General features: G+C 38.1%; 1 protein-coding gene across 3 annotated transcripts in view; it reads left to right on the top strand.

Annotated features, from left to right (window-relative positions):
- Positions 1 to 4,015: 4,015 nt before the first annotated feature.
- The window catches only part of LOC107743718 (ELKS/Rab6-interacting/CAST family member 1-like), a 187,293-nt gene continuing 175,810 nt past the window's right edge, over positions 4,016 to 15,498 (top strand). For 2 of the 3 annotated variants that reach the window (XM_016557127.1, XM_016557119.1), the window contains exon 1: positions 4,016 to 4,899. In XM_016557127.1, the coding sequence (XP_016412613.1) occupies positions 4,207 to 4,899 (693 nt within the window). In that variant the 5' untranslated portion in view covers positions 4,016 to 4,206. Of the gene's footprint in view, positions 4,900 to 5,714; positions 6,193 to 15,498 lie in introns of all 3 variants that reach the window. The other variant, XM_016557114.1, reaches the window with a different exon arrangement.

Here is a 15,498-nt window from a genome sequence, read left to right as displayed (position 1 = left end):
AGGCAGCAACTGAACTTAAGTTTCCCATTATTTCTGTTGAAATAGGTGCAATTTTTTTTTGCAGTGATGGGATTTACTTGAAACCATTTTCTCTCAGAAATTGCTAGTAGTTTCTTTTTCATGGAAGTAAATTTGAAATTTTGAAGTAAAAAGACTGAAATAGTATTTTCTTGTAAAACATACTCAAATAATCATTGTTTTATTTTTTGTCTTTAAAAATAATTTTATACAGTGTGCAAACATTGCAACGTTGCAAGGTCCGGATAAAATTTGGGAAGAATTGGACAAAAATTGTGGAACGAGTCATAGAAAAAACAGTTCATCTTTGCTGCTAATAATTTTTCTTTTCAGTAAATCTCATTTTCTTCCATTTAATTATATTATGTAGGCCTAAATATCTGCATTATATTGACCATCAACCTCCACTGGGTCTCTAGATATCAATATCGGAAGTTTTGCAGAGATATAACATGTTTTCTTTGGCTGCTTATTGAGTTATGTCACCCGTCTCATCCTTTACCATATTAGGAATAAGATCCTCAGGTTGCATATCTGTCAGATATCTGATTTATGTTCCCACAGTTACCTGGATTTAGAATGTTTCCAGTTCTGTGAGCGATTATAGTAAACATTGGTTTTGGCCTATTTTTATGTGTGAGGATTTAGGCCAAATGTAATGGAAACTTACTGTTCCATGAGGCAGCATTACTTTGTGAAAATTCCCGTTGAAGAGCAGAGCAGATTGCTGTAATGGAAAGAGATATGGCTGGAAGGAGGGATTGAGAGATAAAGAAATGGAGGGAGGGTACCTTTTCTTGAGGTGTCCACTGTCCAGGTGTAATCCAACTGCCCGGGGCAAACCAGATGGTGAGGTCTGCCATAGTTCTTAAAGGAACAGTTCACCCCATAATAAACAGTGCCATTATTCGCTTAGTTTACATTATTTAATTTAAGATTAAGTATAATTTTTTAGGCTGTAACTTTAAAATGAGTGTTCTTAATAATTAGGTAATAAGTAAAAAAATTATTGATAATTCATGCACTGTAGAAATGGTGTGGCGTACAAATTTCGTAGTGTGTTGTTGGTCCCTAAGCGACTGCCAACCCCAGTTTCAACTCTGCCCCGCCTCTCACACGTGTGATACATTCCCATTATTTCTGAATGACTCTCTCTTGAGTCTAGTTGTCTTGATCTCCTCAGATCTGCCCTGTTTAGCTGAAGCATTATGCCCTGTTCTGTCTTGCCCTCACTGCAATGAATATGTGTTTTTGTCATGCTGCGCTTATGCTCTGCTGATTTGAGCAGTTAAAATGTCAAATCTTCAGTTGTTGATTATATCTACATATTACATGTATATTTTAGGACTAGGATGATTAATGCATAAAAAAGACCGTTACATAAGTGAGATAAGTGCAGGCATTTAAAACATGTTGTCTCAGCTTCAGGGAATGTGACGGGGTTAGAGATGCCCACTTATTTAATGATTTGGCTTCCGTTCATAAGCAGCAGAGGAAGGAGATCTGTGGTCTCGCTGCCCCCTCTGCATCTTATCAGTAGCCGGCTCCGTTCTCTACTTGAGTCTATCACAGCTTCTGCAAACTGTTCCTCCATGAGACTGGACTGTTTTAATTCTTTAATCTGTATTCTTTGTATCATGTTCTGTATGACATGTTTGTGTATGTGTTTGACAGTCCAGTTCCAGCGCAAAGTTTCACTCTGAAGGGAGTCTGCGGTCGACATATTTCACGTTGGGTATATTTTCATGTAGATTTACTCCATTGAGACACATTGTGGCTCTGATGTTAGATTCTTTCCTGATGAGAGAGTGCAAGTACGTTGGCTTGGGCATGATCGCAGCCTCACTGAGCATTTTCCTGGCTTTTGGGATGGACCAAAACACGGCTCCAGTGTCCACTGCCAGCCTCTTCTCAGTAAATTTCTCTTAAGCTGCATTTGTGGCAAATATTATGGGTTTATAATCTAGAACTTAAAAACCAGATGAATTGAACAGTCTATACCACTTCCCTTTGCCTTAAAATGAGTTAAATTTAGTGATAAAATAGCATTTATAGAAGAGATCATGTATGAGTCCCATGTGACCTAGTATTGCTACAAAACAAAGATGTGTTTTACAAGAGACAATGAAGTATTTCATCAGGGATAAACACACAAGACAAAAGGCAGCTGCCGCTTGTGGCTGGACTCAAATAAACAGTTCTTCTCTCTGAACGAGCATGTAGCTGTGTTCATGTGTGATTAGAGATTTGGTTTCACAACCCCCTCAATGGCTTTGTGCTTGTGGCTGGACTCAAATAAACAGTTCTTCTCTCTGAACGAGCACGTAGCTGTGTTCATGTGTGATTAGAGATTTGGTTTCACAACCCCCTCAATGGCTTTGTTTTGATTAATACAGCAATAGCACAGGCATTACATTGTCTGTGTTGGTATTTTATTTCCTTCTGTAATGAAGCACATAATGTCTGCCACAGTTCATATTACAGTTAAATACTGTGTAATTTACAGAAATCGCTAACAGTGTGAAGTAATCTGCCCGTAAAGAGGTGCCACAGTCTCTGAGAAAACCTCACGAGACTCGACTTTTTTCAGGTTACATGATCAGTGTTTTAAAAAAAGTTAGAAAAAAACAGCTTATTTAAAAAAAAATTAATATTTTATTAAAAAAATTATATTTTTAAATTCAAATGAATTAATGACTATTCAGCTAATCTTTCTTATTGGCTTTGTTTTGATTAATACAGCAATAGCACAGGCATTACATTGTCTGTGTTGGTATTTTATTTCCTTCTGTAATGAAGCACATAATGTCTGCCATGGTTCAACTGCGGGTGTTACGCATATATCCAGGTGTTATACTGAAGTAATCTGCCCGTAAAGAGGTGCTACAGTCTCTGAGAAAACCTCACGAGACTCGAATCAAGCAAGCAGTTTTTTTCAGGTTACACGATCAGTGTTTAAAAAAGTTAGAAAAAAATAGCTTATTTTAAATATTTTATTTAAAAAATTATATTTTGAAATTCAAATTAATTAATGACTATTCAGCTAATCATTCTTAAGGAAGTCATAAATAATTATTTCTGTAGATGCAATGTGCTAAAGGGGATGACAACAGGTAAACCACAGCACACTGTTAGCATGCTAATTGAAGCACTGCATCTGAAAATATCTAAACTAAAAGATATATAAATATTAGAAAAAAAATCTATTTTTGAACAATAGTATTCATGTCTTGGTTACCATCAGAGATTCAGAATGCCGACTGTTGTGTCATTCATACTCATAAAATAAGTTTGCATGATATCATCTCAGCTACTATTTATATGAAAGCTGTCAAATGTTAAAGCAAGTTGCCACTGATGAAGAAGGCAGAGGAAAAGACTGTGTGGAGAAGATGAAGAGAGACGTAGAGCTGAGAGTGCAGCATGGGTATTGGACAGAAGCCACAGAGCTAAAGTAAATACAGTGTGGCATGTGAGTTACCTACATAGAGTCCAGCGAAGGAGGTTAAAGCATACAGTGTGCCAGACCTGTTCATTAGCCTATTATACTACTATTTCCTCTCTGAGAAGAGTGCAAGGCAGCAGACGCCAGGGAAAACTCTGCATGAGCGCTGCTATCAATGAAAATGTGACATGAATGGTTTTAACTCTGTCTCTATCTCTCTTGAGAAGAGTGCAAGGCAGCAGACGCCAGGGAAAACTCTGCATGAGCGCTGCTATCTCAATGAAAATGTGACATGAATTGTTTTAACTCTGTCTCTATCTCTCACTCTGTTGCAGGAATATAACATGACCAGATTAAACGGATAAAACCAGCCACTCTTCAACACCCAGAATCATATGGTGAAAATGAAACATCTGTACTACTATTTCCTCTCTGAGAAGAGTGCAAGGCAGCAGACGCCAGGGAAAACTCTGCATGAGCGCTGCTATCTCAATGAAAATGTGACATGAATTGTTTTAACTCTGTCTCTATCTCTCACTCTGTTGCAGGAATATAACATGACCAGATTAAACGGATAAAACCAGGCACTCTTCAACACATGGTGAAAATGAAACATCTGCATCTTTGAATGCTTAAAATAAGCCAAAAGTAGATCACAGACCCTTCAAGATTTACAGAAATCATCTAATTAGTCCATATCGTCCTTTTCTCTTCACTCTTGCCCTTCTCCAGTCAAAACCGCCATGTACGGTAGTGCCCGATCCGTGGGCAAAGTGGAGGGCAACCACAGTGGTGGGAGCAATCAGAGTCCCGGCCGCTCGCCCCATCTCCCTCGCTCGCCCCGTCTGGGCCACCGCCGCACCAACAGCACAGGGGGCAGTGGAGCCGGCGCAGGAGGTCCAGGTGGTAAAACCCTTTCCATGGAGAACATCCAGTCTTTCAACGCTGCCTATGCCACATCCGGCCCCATGTACCTGAGTGACAACGAGGTGGTGGCGTCCGGCCCGGACCTGCCGAAGAGCACCATGACGCTGGGCCGCTCGGGAGGACGGGTGCCTTACGGCGTCCGCACGACTGTCATGGGATCCAGCCCGAATATCTCCACCGGGGCTCCCGGCTCCATTTCCACCGATGCTATCGCTTTCGGAGACCACCATATGCCTTCCACCCTTGCGTCCACTGTGCCTCATTCGCTGCGCCAGGCGCGGGACAACACCATCATGGACCTGCAGGCCCAGCTCAAGGAGGTGCTTAGGGAGAACGAGCTTCTGCGGAAGGAGGTGGATATGAAGGAGAGCAAACTCAGCTCTTCCATGAACTCCATTAAGACCTTCTGGAGCCCTGAGCTGAAAAAAGAGCGTGCCCTGCGCAAGGACGAGGTGTCGAAGATCACTGTGTGGAAAGAGCAGTACAGAGTCGTCCAGGAGGAGAACCAGGTGAGAGGAGGTTTACGTGGATTTAAGACATATTCACAATGCATTTTATTTCTGTAATGTGACACATCTCTGCGTGAATCAGAATATTTGGCAGGAAATAATGTAGCCTTAGTTTTGATGACTTTTATGCTTGCACCTTATAAAATAAAAAACAATATTGGTTGGAAAAACAATATTGGTAGGGATGCATGGATATTAAAATTCTGGCTGATAAGCCATAATTATTTTCAAGCTATGGCCAGTAAATAAATGACAAATAAACCACTAAATTTAAGTGAACGTTCATTTTGAGATTTGCTAAAGATTACCTTTAACAGTGCTCTTAAATTAGGGTTTTTAAAGATTAAGTAAATGAAAAGATTTAAAAGTTTTAGACATTGGCAAAATGGAAATGAGCATGAACAATTAAATATACATTAAATTACATTCAATTTACAATTAACCAACATGTCATGCATCCCTAAATGTTGCTTTTTTTCTAATCTCGTTTTTTTCTTACTTAGATGTAGGTCAGTTAAGTGTCTAAATATGGTTTCTCTTCACTTCTGTAAGCTGGAATATACTGGTCATAATACTGCAGTGTTCAGTAGCGAAAGGGCTTCATCTGCTGAAACGCTATGATACGAAACGGTGCACCTGGCACTGAGAAAAAAAATGTATTGCAGATTGGATCTGATTACTGAAGAACATCAGTACAAGGCATTTAAGAAATAGCTCTATTTGTCTTTTAGTGTTGTTTTCGGAAATGGCTTGCCGAGAGCCATCAGACATCTCGAATGAAGCTGAATCAAAGCAGTTTGTTTGGTTCACTAGACATCCGGCCCCATGTACCTGAGTGACAACGAGGTGGTGGCGTCCGGCCCGGACCTGCCGAAGAGCACCATGACGCTGGGCCGCTCGGGAGGACGGGTGCCTTACGGCGTCCGCACGACTGTCATGGGATCCAGCCCGAATATCTCCACCGGGGCTCCCGGCTCCATTTCCACCGATGCTATCGCTTTCGGAGACCACCATATGCCTTCCACCCTTGCGTCCACTGTGCCTCATTCGCTGCGCCAGGCGCGGGACAACACCATCATGGACCTGCAGGCCCAGCTCAAGGAGGTGCTTAGGGAGAACGAGCTTCTGCGGAAGGAGGTGGATGTGAAGGAGAGCAAACTCAGCTCTTCCATGAACTCCATTAAGACCTTCTGGAGCCCTGAGCTGAAAAAAGAGCGTGCCCTGCGCAAGGACGAGGTGTCGAAGATCACTGTGTGGAAAGAGCAGTACAGAGTCGTCCAGGAGGAGAACCAGGTGAGAGGAGGTTTACGTGGATTTAAGACATATTCACAATGCATTTTATTTCTGTAATGTGACACATCTCTGCGTGAATCAGAATATTTGGCAGGAAATAATGTAGCCTTAGTTTTGATAACTTTTATGCTTGCACCTTATAAAATAAAAAACAATATTGGTAGGAAAAACAATATTGGTAGGGATGCATGGATATTAAAATTCTGGCTGATAAGCCATAATTATTTTCAAACTATGGCCAGTAAATAAATGACAAATAAACCACTAAATTTAAGTGAACGTTCATTTTGAGATTTGCTAAAGATTACCTTTAACAGTGCTCTTAAATTAGGGTTTTTAAAGATTAAGTAAATGAAAAGATTTAAAAGTTTTAGACATTGGCAAAATGGAAATGAGCATGAACAATTAAATATACATTAAATTACATTCAATTTACAATTAACCAACATGTCATGCATCCCTAAATGTTGCTTTTTTTCTAATCTCGTTTTTTTCTTACTTAGATGTTGGTCAGTTAAGTGTCTAAATATGGTTTCTCTTCTCTTCTGTAAGCTGGAATATACTGGTCATAATACTGCAGTGTTCAGTAGCGAAAGGGCTTCATCTGCTGAAACGCTATGATACGAAACGGTGCACCTGGCACTGAGAAAAAAAATGTATTGCAGATTGGATCTGATTACTGAAGAACATCAGTACAAGGCATTTAAGAAATAGCTCTATTTGTCTTTTAGTGTTGTTTTCGGAAATGGCTTGCCGAGAGCCATCAGACATCTCGAATGAAGCTGAATCAAAGCAGTTTGTTTGGTTCACTAGATAAGTGGATCTTTTTTGTTTTTGCATAAAATGGACAACTATTCAACAAAGTCTATATGACTTAGCTGCAGATTCCTGCTCTTTTCCTTTCAATCTGACTTTTATTGTAGACTAATATAGCATTTTAAAACATCCATTTCTCTTCTGCAGGCCATAGTTTAACACATGCCCATCCTGACTTTTGCCGTTTTATTCTCCTTCATTCGTGCTGGATTTTAGCTCTGGTGTAAGCTGTAATTTAGCATTTTCCCATGTATTTTTAGGGCCTGCAGTCTACAGCATGTGGCATAGACATTAACTGTTATCGTTATACCACCACCTCTTTTCAACAGGAAGATGGTTTTATGTATTTAGTCTAGTCTATGCAAGTCTGGCATAGCCTGAGTTTTCACCATTGACATTTGGCAAAGAACTGCCAACTTTAAGGAAAGACTGTCTGTATCCCACAGTGTCTGTAGAGTTAACTTTGAACTCAGTTGGATGTCAGAGACCTTTAACACTCAAATGGTCTTGCTGCATGTGACTCTGGCCCTGCATTGCTTCTGCCTAGGCTGAACCGTGAGGCTAATGAGGGGCTCGTCGTCATTGCCTTTGATGCCTTTCATTCACACCGCCTGTTTGATGGAGGCTTGGGTGACGTTTTTGGGTAATCCGGTGCAAGATGGGTGGGTTTTAACCCATATGACACCCCACTCGGTCTGCTTAGTAAAGTAAGCTGGAGCATTTGACTGATGAAGTCAGGTTCTGTCATGAGAGGGTTTATCTAGATGAACTAGATCAATATTCAAAAGAACCTTGATCAGTTAAATGAACACGTCAAATTCTCAGGAGAGAGAGGCATTCAAAGGAGGGATAAAGGAGCAGGAATGAGTGGAATGAGCCTTGAATGCTCCTTTGAGACCTGTTCAATTATGAGATATGATACAGCAAACCCCTTTAGTCAGCCAACTCTCATTCATTTGCCTCCTCTGCTCGTATCTCTCTCTTCATTCATTCAGCCCACATGCTAGTTCACTGGATTCGTGAGCACGCTTTCTCTCTCTTCCGTTTAGGGATGCATGAATAATAAAATTCTGTCTGATATGATAAACAATAATTATTAATAATTATTTTTAAAAAGACTTTTCGGCTGATAGTACAAAAAAAATTGTCTAATTTTTTTAATAATATTTTTATTGAAATAGTAAAAAATGGCAGATTTTTTATTTTTTTTCTAAATACATTTTCATTTGTCTTAAACAAAATAATATGAAAGAAAATAAAAAAACTTTAATCAGTTGTTTTAAATGCTTAAAGTGAATTTAGGCATCAGAACATTACACTATAATATACAGTATGAAAATGGATAATTAATTTGAGATTTTCTAAAGATTATATTTAAGTACAAAAAAAATGGTCTAATTTTTTAAATAATATTTTTATTGAAATAGTAAAAAATGGCAGATTTTTAATTTTTTTTCTAAATACATTTTCATTTGTCTTAAACAAAATAAAATGAAAGAAAATAAAAAAACTTTAATCAGTTGTTTTAAATGCTTAAAGTGAATTTAGGCATCAGAACATTACACTATAATATACAGTATGAAAATGGATAATTAATTTGAGATTTTCTAAAGATTATATTTAACAGGGTTAATAATTATTAGTGTTTTTAAAGATTGAGCAAACATTAGATGATTACAAAGGTAATCTAAATGTAAAAATTGTGGAAATGAGCATTCACTATTAAATATATTGCCAATATATATATATAATATTTATTTACTAATAATTTTATAGAATAGATATAGAAAACAGTTATTGAAAATTGCAATACGCTTTCACTGTATTTTATGGCATTTTTGTTCAAATAAATGATCAAGTCATCAATTAAAAATTGGAGAAATGAGCATGCACACTTAAATATGTGATTTATATAGCCAAAATATATGCAATATTTACTAATAGTTTAAAAAAAGAATAGAAATAGAAAACAATTATTCTTAATTGCAGTAAGGTTTCACAGTATTTTTCTGTATTTATTTTTTTTATTTTTCTCAAAGAAATGACCAATTGATCGATTAAAAAATGGGCAAATGAGCATGCTCAATTAAATATGCAATTATATAGCCAACATATATGTATTATTTACTAATAATTAAACAAATGACAGATTATACTGTGTCATGCATCTCTATTTCCTGCAGTATACTGTGACAGTCACTCTCTCTGTAATAAATACCTTTTTTTTATTTGTGATGTGCATAAATGTGAACATGTTGTTTTGTTCATTTGGATTCAAATGAATCTCATTTACTTCCAGTGCATTGTGAACATCTGCCGTGACATTCCCAGCATTAGCAAACATGTTCATGTGAGCGCATCCTTTCAAACAAAGCCAATCGGGTGTTCATTTGTGTGTGTTTTCCGTAAGTGCATATATCTGCCCTCTGAGGAAGTGAGAACAGTTGGCAGACGCGGCTCCTGATGTGCTTACTGTAGTAGTGTTGTAAAAGGTCCAAAGATTCGCACCCCAATCCCACAATCTCCTTATCAAGTAGTGTCACTTTTCACAGCCAAGTTCCGCCCACACGAATATTCACCGTTCCGGTCAGACTGTTTGTTCCTAATCCGAAATGTTTGAGTCACATAGTCAGATGAGATGAGAACAGATAGTGTAGGGGTTTGTTTGCTGTGTCATGACAGTAAACGTAACCTAGAAGGGTAGCAGATGGTCAAGGGTGGAGTCAGGGGTCATCAAGCTCCACACTCTCTCTCAGATGGAAGTAAACATCACATGTTGAGCTCAATGACTAAGAACCATGAAAATATCTTGAAAATAGCATGATTTTCTTATTCAATACTTCCTGTCGTCCTGCTTGGCCCGATTAAGGTTTGTGGGCTGTATTTACTCATTATGTAATAGATAATTAGCTCATTACTCACAGCAGAATGACTGTGTCATACAATATGCTGTGTGTTTACACTGTAGGATCATAATGGAGCAGGACCGTATGTAATGCTGTGCCATATTAGACAGGAGAACAAAAATCCCAAAATGTTAAACAACATGTTGTAACAAAATATTAAAGATTAAGAGATTCAAGATTTAACTTTAATATTTGGTATCTTAATCTTGAACATATATATATATATATATATATACATACATACATACATACCATACACGCACACACACACAATTTTACATATTGCCAACTTAAAACTACACTGTTTTATTACAGACATGAATGATATCTTAAATTGTATGGCTTGATTTTTGCTATTTTGTAAATGATCATCATACACACAATTTTTACTTGTGAACAATAAAACAGATCTCAGCGATTTGCCTAGTGACCAAGAATACCCTAGCAGTAGCAACCACATACCAACATGCTAAAAATGACACGGAACAAAACTACGTCCTGACAATCACTCACATCACATTGGTATCATGGCAATAAAAATATCTAGTTTGTCTCTGCAAGAACTGTTTTAATTTTATTTTAAGTCTCTTAAAGAAGTCTCTTCGAGTCTATAAAACCACCAGGAGAATAAGGAACAAAATGTCCAGTTGGTCTTCCATTGTTTGCTCGCATACTCTGTGCTGATTAAGGAAAGAAACTGTTATCTCTGCCATCTCATGAGAAGAGGTAGTAAAAGTCTGGAAGAAAGAATGCAGGGACGACAGATCATATTTTTATCCGTTCTCACCACGGGACTGTGAGCCGCTGCTCTTTGGCAGATGCGGCGGCCCTTATATGGAGTCTGGTCATGCAGGATAGGTGTGGAATGAACAGAATCCATGCATATGGTTACACAGACCTCCTCTTCGTCTCTACTTCACTGTCCCGCTCTCCCTCACTCGGTATAGTTCACACGTAGGAAAAACACTGAGAAAGTTGGAGTATGAGAGGCATTGAGGCGAACAGATGGGAGAGAGAGAGGAAAAAGAGGTGGTAAATAGATGTTTCTTGTAGCTTTTAAAGGGTCCATGACTTGAAAAAAGGTTTGCTGTACTACAGTAGGTAGATGCTCTGAACTTTTAAGCCTTATGTTTAGGATCTCTGCTGCTTTGGATGCTGCGCTACTACAAGAGAGCAAGAAAGAGCAGGTTTGCTTTGTCCACTACTGCCGTACTTCCCAAAACCCCCACTGACTGTGCAGATGGCCCCTCTGACATGCTGCATTAAGACTAAGCCCTTGTGATCAGCTCCATTCTTCCTGTCAGTCAGCAGGAGTCCCACCCACCTTCAAGGTGTTTATACTGTACCTACATGTTTATCTGTATTTGGACATATCCGACAGAAGCTGAAGTGGTCTGCCGTAAGGGTTAGATGTATTTCTAAAGTCAAAAGAAAAAATAACAAAGAAAATGAGGACTATTTTCTGGACCATTAAGATTTTTTTGCATTGTTGCATTTATTTTCATGGCAATTATGCTGATTTCCTTTCACAATTGTCCATAGCATCCGATTTGTAGCATTTATTCTACTTGATTTAATTGAAATATATTTTAATAAAATAAATTCATACAAATATTGTATTGTGTACAAGTATATACATTTTGTACAATTAATATACATTTTTATTTTAACAAATTTTATAACATTTTCTATATTCATTCTTTTTAAATGAGATTAATGAGATAAATTACATATACAATATAAAATTGTCTAAAATAAAACATATATATATATATATATATATATATATAATTGTTTTTATATATTTTGTATATTAAATTGGCCTATTTTAATGCACAAATTCTAATTCTCATTTCTAGTATTTATTGTACTGAATTTTTTATTTGAGTTTATTTTAACAATGATCAAATAATTTATATATATATATAGAGAGAGAGAGAGAGAGAGTTATTTATTTCTAATGTTCTAAGCTGGTCCTATGTATTTTAATATGTTATATATTTTATACGTTTTTGGCTTGCTATTTCAATTCACATGTAAACCTGGTGAGCAAAATTGGACTTTTAACGTGCAGCCACTTTTAATCTGCTTTGCTGTAATTGAAAATGTCTGTTTTCAAATTATTATTCCCGTCCGATTACGCCCTCCCCTCTTCACATCTGGTTAATTACATAATCACATTCAGTTGTCTGGCTTTGCCTTCCTTTGAGGGCTGCATGACACAGCAAGTCTTTGTTGCCATGGTAGCCTTGCAATAGCAGACCCTCTGCAAGAGCCGGCCCAGTTCTCAATGAGCCTTTTGAATCAAACTGTGGAGATTTCCTTTCCTAAACTCCATTTATATCAACTTTGAATACTGTTTTGAATACTGAAATTCGACAGTGTTGTATAGAGACTGGCCTTGGATATTAATTTCTTTTTAACCACCAGTATGCATTTTAAAGTTGCATTTTGTAGTATGTGGACGTGAATTGTGTTTTTTAATGAAAGTTTATAGTGTGTGATCGCACAGGCTTTTTAGGATCTTTGACGACCAAGCATTTGAAAAAGCTAGGATGAGCTAGACCCTTGTGCGATGCATGTGTGAATATTACAAATGGTCTAAAGTCTGTGCTGATATTCTCAGACTCAAGGCAGGAGACAAGCTCTAATTGGTACAGTGGAACTGAATGACGGGCCTGTATTGTGATGGTGACCTGCAGGGTCTGACTGCGCTACTGGAAGGTTTCGAGGCAAGTCGATCGGGACACAACAGTAGCCCAGTAGGAGGCTGAGACACAGACAGACATGAAGAACAGAGCTAATTGGAGAGGTCTAGACCTAAAGGGGTCATATCATGGAAAATAGGACTTTCCTTTCCTTTCCTTTCCTTTCCTTTCCTTTAAAGAAAGATTTTGATGTACTAGGCATAATCTGACTGATTCTTTTCCCAAACCATCCAGTTTCCTTATTGTTCCCTGTTTTGGAAAAGAGATTGAAGAAAGTGATACAAATTCTTTCCATTAAAAGAATAGAATAGTTCAGGCTATCCAATATGTAGATGACTTTGTTTCTTAATTCGAAGAATTCGATTTGGAGAAATTAAGCAGTACATCACTTGCTCAATTCAGTGAATGGGTGCCGTCAGAGGATCCACTGGTGAGCAAGTGATGTAATGCTACATTTCTCCAAATCTGTTCTGATTAAGAAAGAAACTCATCTACATCTTGGATGGCCTGAGGGTGAGTACATTTTCAGCAAATTTTCATTTTTGGGTGGAATATTCCTTTAAGCTTTTTTTGTGCTGTTATAGATGTCAATGAGTGGCTGACTGCTGCACAGACGTGCTGGAGACGATCTGTGAACCTCAGGTTCAGCTCTGTCACCTGATACCACTGCCTCTGTGTGCTGTTGGTTTGCCGTTGGGTTTCCTCATTAGTCTGGGCGCACACAGGGAATGGAATCAATTAATTAATGCACTCGCTATGATTTATTCATGATGTCGATCCATTGTGAGGAATCACCTCACCAGGTTGGAAAGAGCTCAGCAGGTAAAATCCAGTCAAATGGTGGAAAAACACCAATCATCCTTTGTGAGTTTAAAAGTCAGTCTGAATTTCTGTTTGCAGCTCGTTATACTTATGTAATATGGCATTATTGAGTAAAACAGCAAGGAAAACAATATAGAACAGGACTTGTTTTTATCTATTTGAAATTATTTAGATTGTTAAAAGTGGGCATTATATACCAGATTTAGCCTGACCATGTTTGGTACAACAGTGCCTAAGTAGCTATAGCTAGCTGTTGGATAAAAACATCTAGACCTTCTTCAGTACTCATGACAGTATAATATTTTCTTATGGATATCTCTGTCAGATAAAACATGTTTTTTAACCACACTGGATTGTCTAAGTGTGCTGTGTTAAAGGGAGGTGTGGCTCTAGCATTTTTGTGTGGGATTCTTGTTCTCTGGAACATGTTAGTTGAAGGCAACGCAAAGCGTTGTGACTGGCTGAATGAGTCTGTGCTGATTGGCAGAGCACCTCAGGTCATTCACTGTGGCCCAACCAACATTCATAGAATGCTGGCGGGTTGTTAAGGGTCAGAGGTCGCACATGCTTGAGATTACAGCCTCGCCGTATCCTTGTTATTAGGAAAACAAGGCCCACCGCTTCTTGTCTATCCTTAGTTTAGGTTCATTTAGAGTCTTCTGAAGACTGCGGGCTGCTGTGAAGTATCCCATCGCAGTTTAAATATCCAGTGGATTCCTCAGCCGTCATTTTTCCCTCTCCGCTGTATTCTGTGGTTTGGCATTCCCTCGAAAACATTCCATCTATGGGGGTTGGACCGGGAAAGTCTGATCCTTCTAGTGAGGGGAAAAAAACAAACATGTGGAGGAAAGTGGGAGGGTTTGAAGAAAGGCCTGTTAGCATCTGCTACAACTTCCATTGAGATGAATAGAAATGCTAACTACTATGCAAGCTTACTGTATATCTGCCATGGAAAAAACAAAAACAAACAAAAAAAGTTAATTTGCAAATAAACTCAGAATTGTGAGACTTGCAGTTCTGAGAAGAAAAATCAGAATTTTGATATATAAACTCACAATCACAAGAAAAGAAAAAAAAAACCTTAGAACTGTGAGATAAAAAGATCGCAATTACCTTTTTTATTCCTTGGTGGAAATAGGCTTCAAAATTCAAAATTAATATCTCGCAAATCTGAGTTAACATCTCGCAATTTTGAATAAAATTTTTTTTTTAAATAAAATAAAAAATAGCTTCCATAGCTAACAGCTCCATTGCTAACAGATAATATAGCTTCCATAGTTAACAGTTAACTTGCAGAGAGGGGGGTTGTTTGATTGTACACACAGGAAAAAAAAGGTACAAAAGTTGTCAGTGGGGCGGAACCCTTTCAAAAGGGTTAATATGTACCATATAGGTACTAATATGGTGCTAATAAATAAGCTACAAATCTATACCTTTTGAAATGTTACTACCTCAGTTTTGTACAGCTTTTTTCAATGAGTGTATGATGTTTTAGGTGTTCATGTCCAGCCAGTTGTATCGCAGCAGAGTGCTTGTCTCTACCTTACAACTTGGTAGGAATAGTTTCTTATTTCAGCTGTAGAAAGAATCATTCCCCTTTGGATGTCTTGTCCTGCACAGCAAGCTAAGCTTGTTTAATTTTTATTTATTTTTTTATTTATTTATTTATTTTTTGCCACTGTGTTCTTTTAAGCAGTCCTGAATCTTTTGCCTGAGGCTGACAGATAGCTTTTTGTGTGAGTCTGAGGCTCCGTCCTCAGGCGATGGACTTGTAACAGTAGTACGTGAGCAGAGCTGTCTGTCATGCTTTCAGGACTGTGTGTGTTCTGTGTGGCCAGTCTTGTGTGGGACCCTCGAGCCTGGAAAAGGGATGTGCCTGGCATCAGCAGTAAAGTTTATATGTGAAATAAAATAAAAGTGCAAAGGCCACAGTTATAAATATAACCCCACTCACTAGCGGTTAGGAGGTGTTAATCATTGGAACAACAAATTTGGAGAAGTTTAGCGTTACATCGCTTGCTCACCAATGGATCATCTGCAGTGAATGGCTGCCG

This window comes from Sinocyclocheilus rhinocerous, unplaced genomic scaffold (assembly GCF_001515625.1).
Source record: "Sinocyclocheilus rhinocerous isolate Xijiao unplaced genomic scaffold, SAMN03320098_v1.1 scaffold551, whole genome shotgun sequence".
NCBI lineage: Eukaryota > Metazoa > Chordata > Actinopteri > Cypriniformes > Cyprinidae > Sinocyclocheilus > Sinocyclocheilus rhinocerous.
This window is presented reverse-complemented; position numbering and strand designations above follow the sequence as displayed.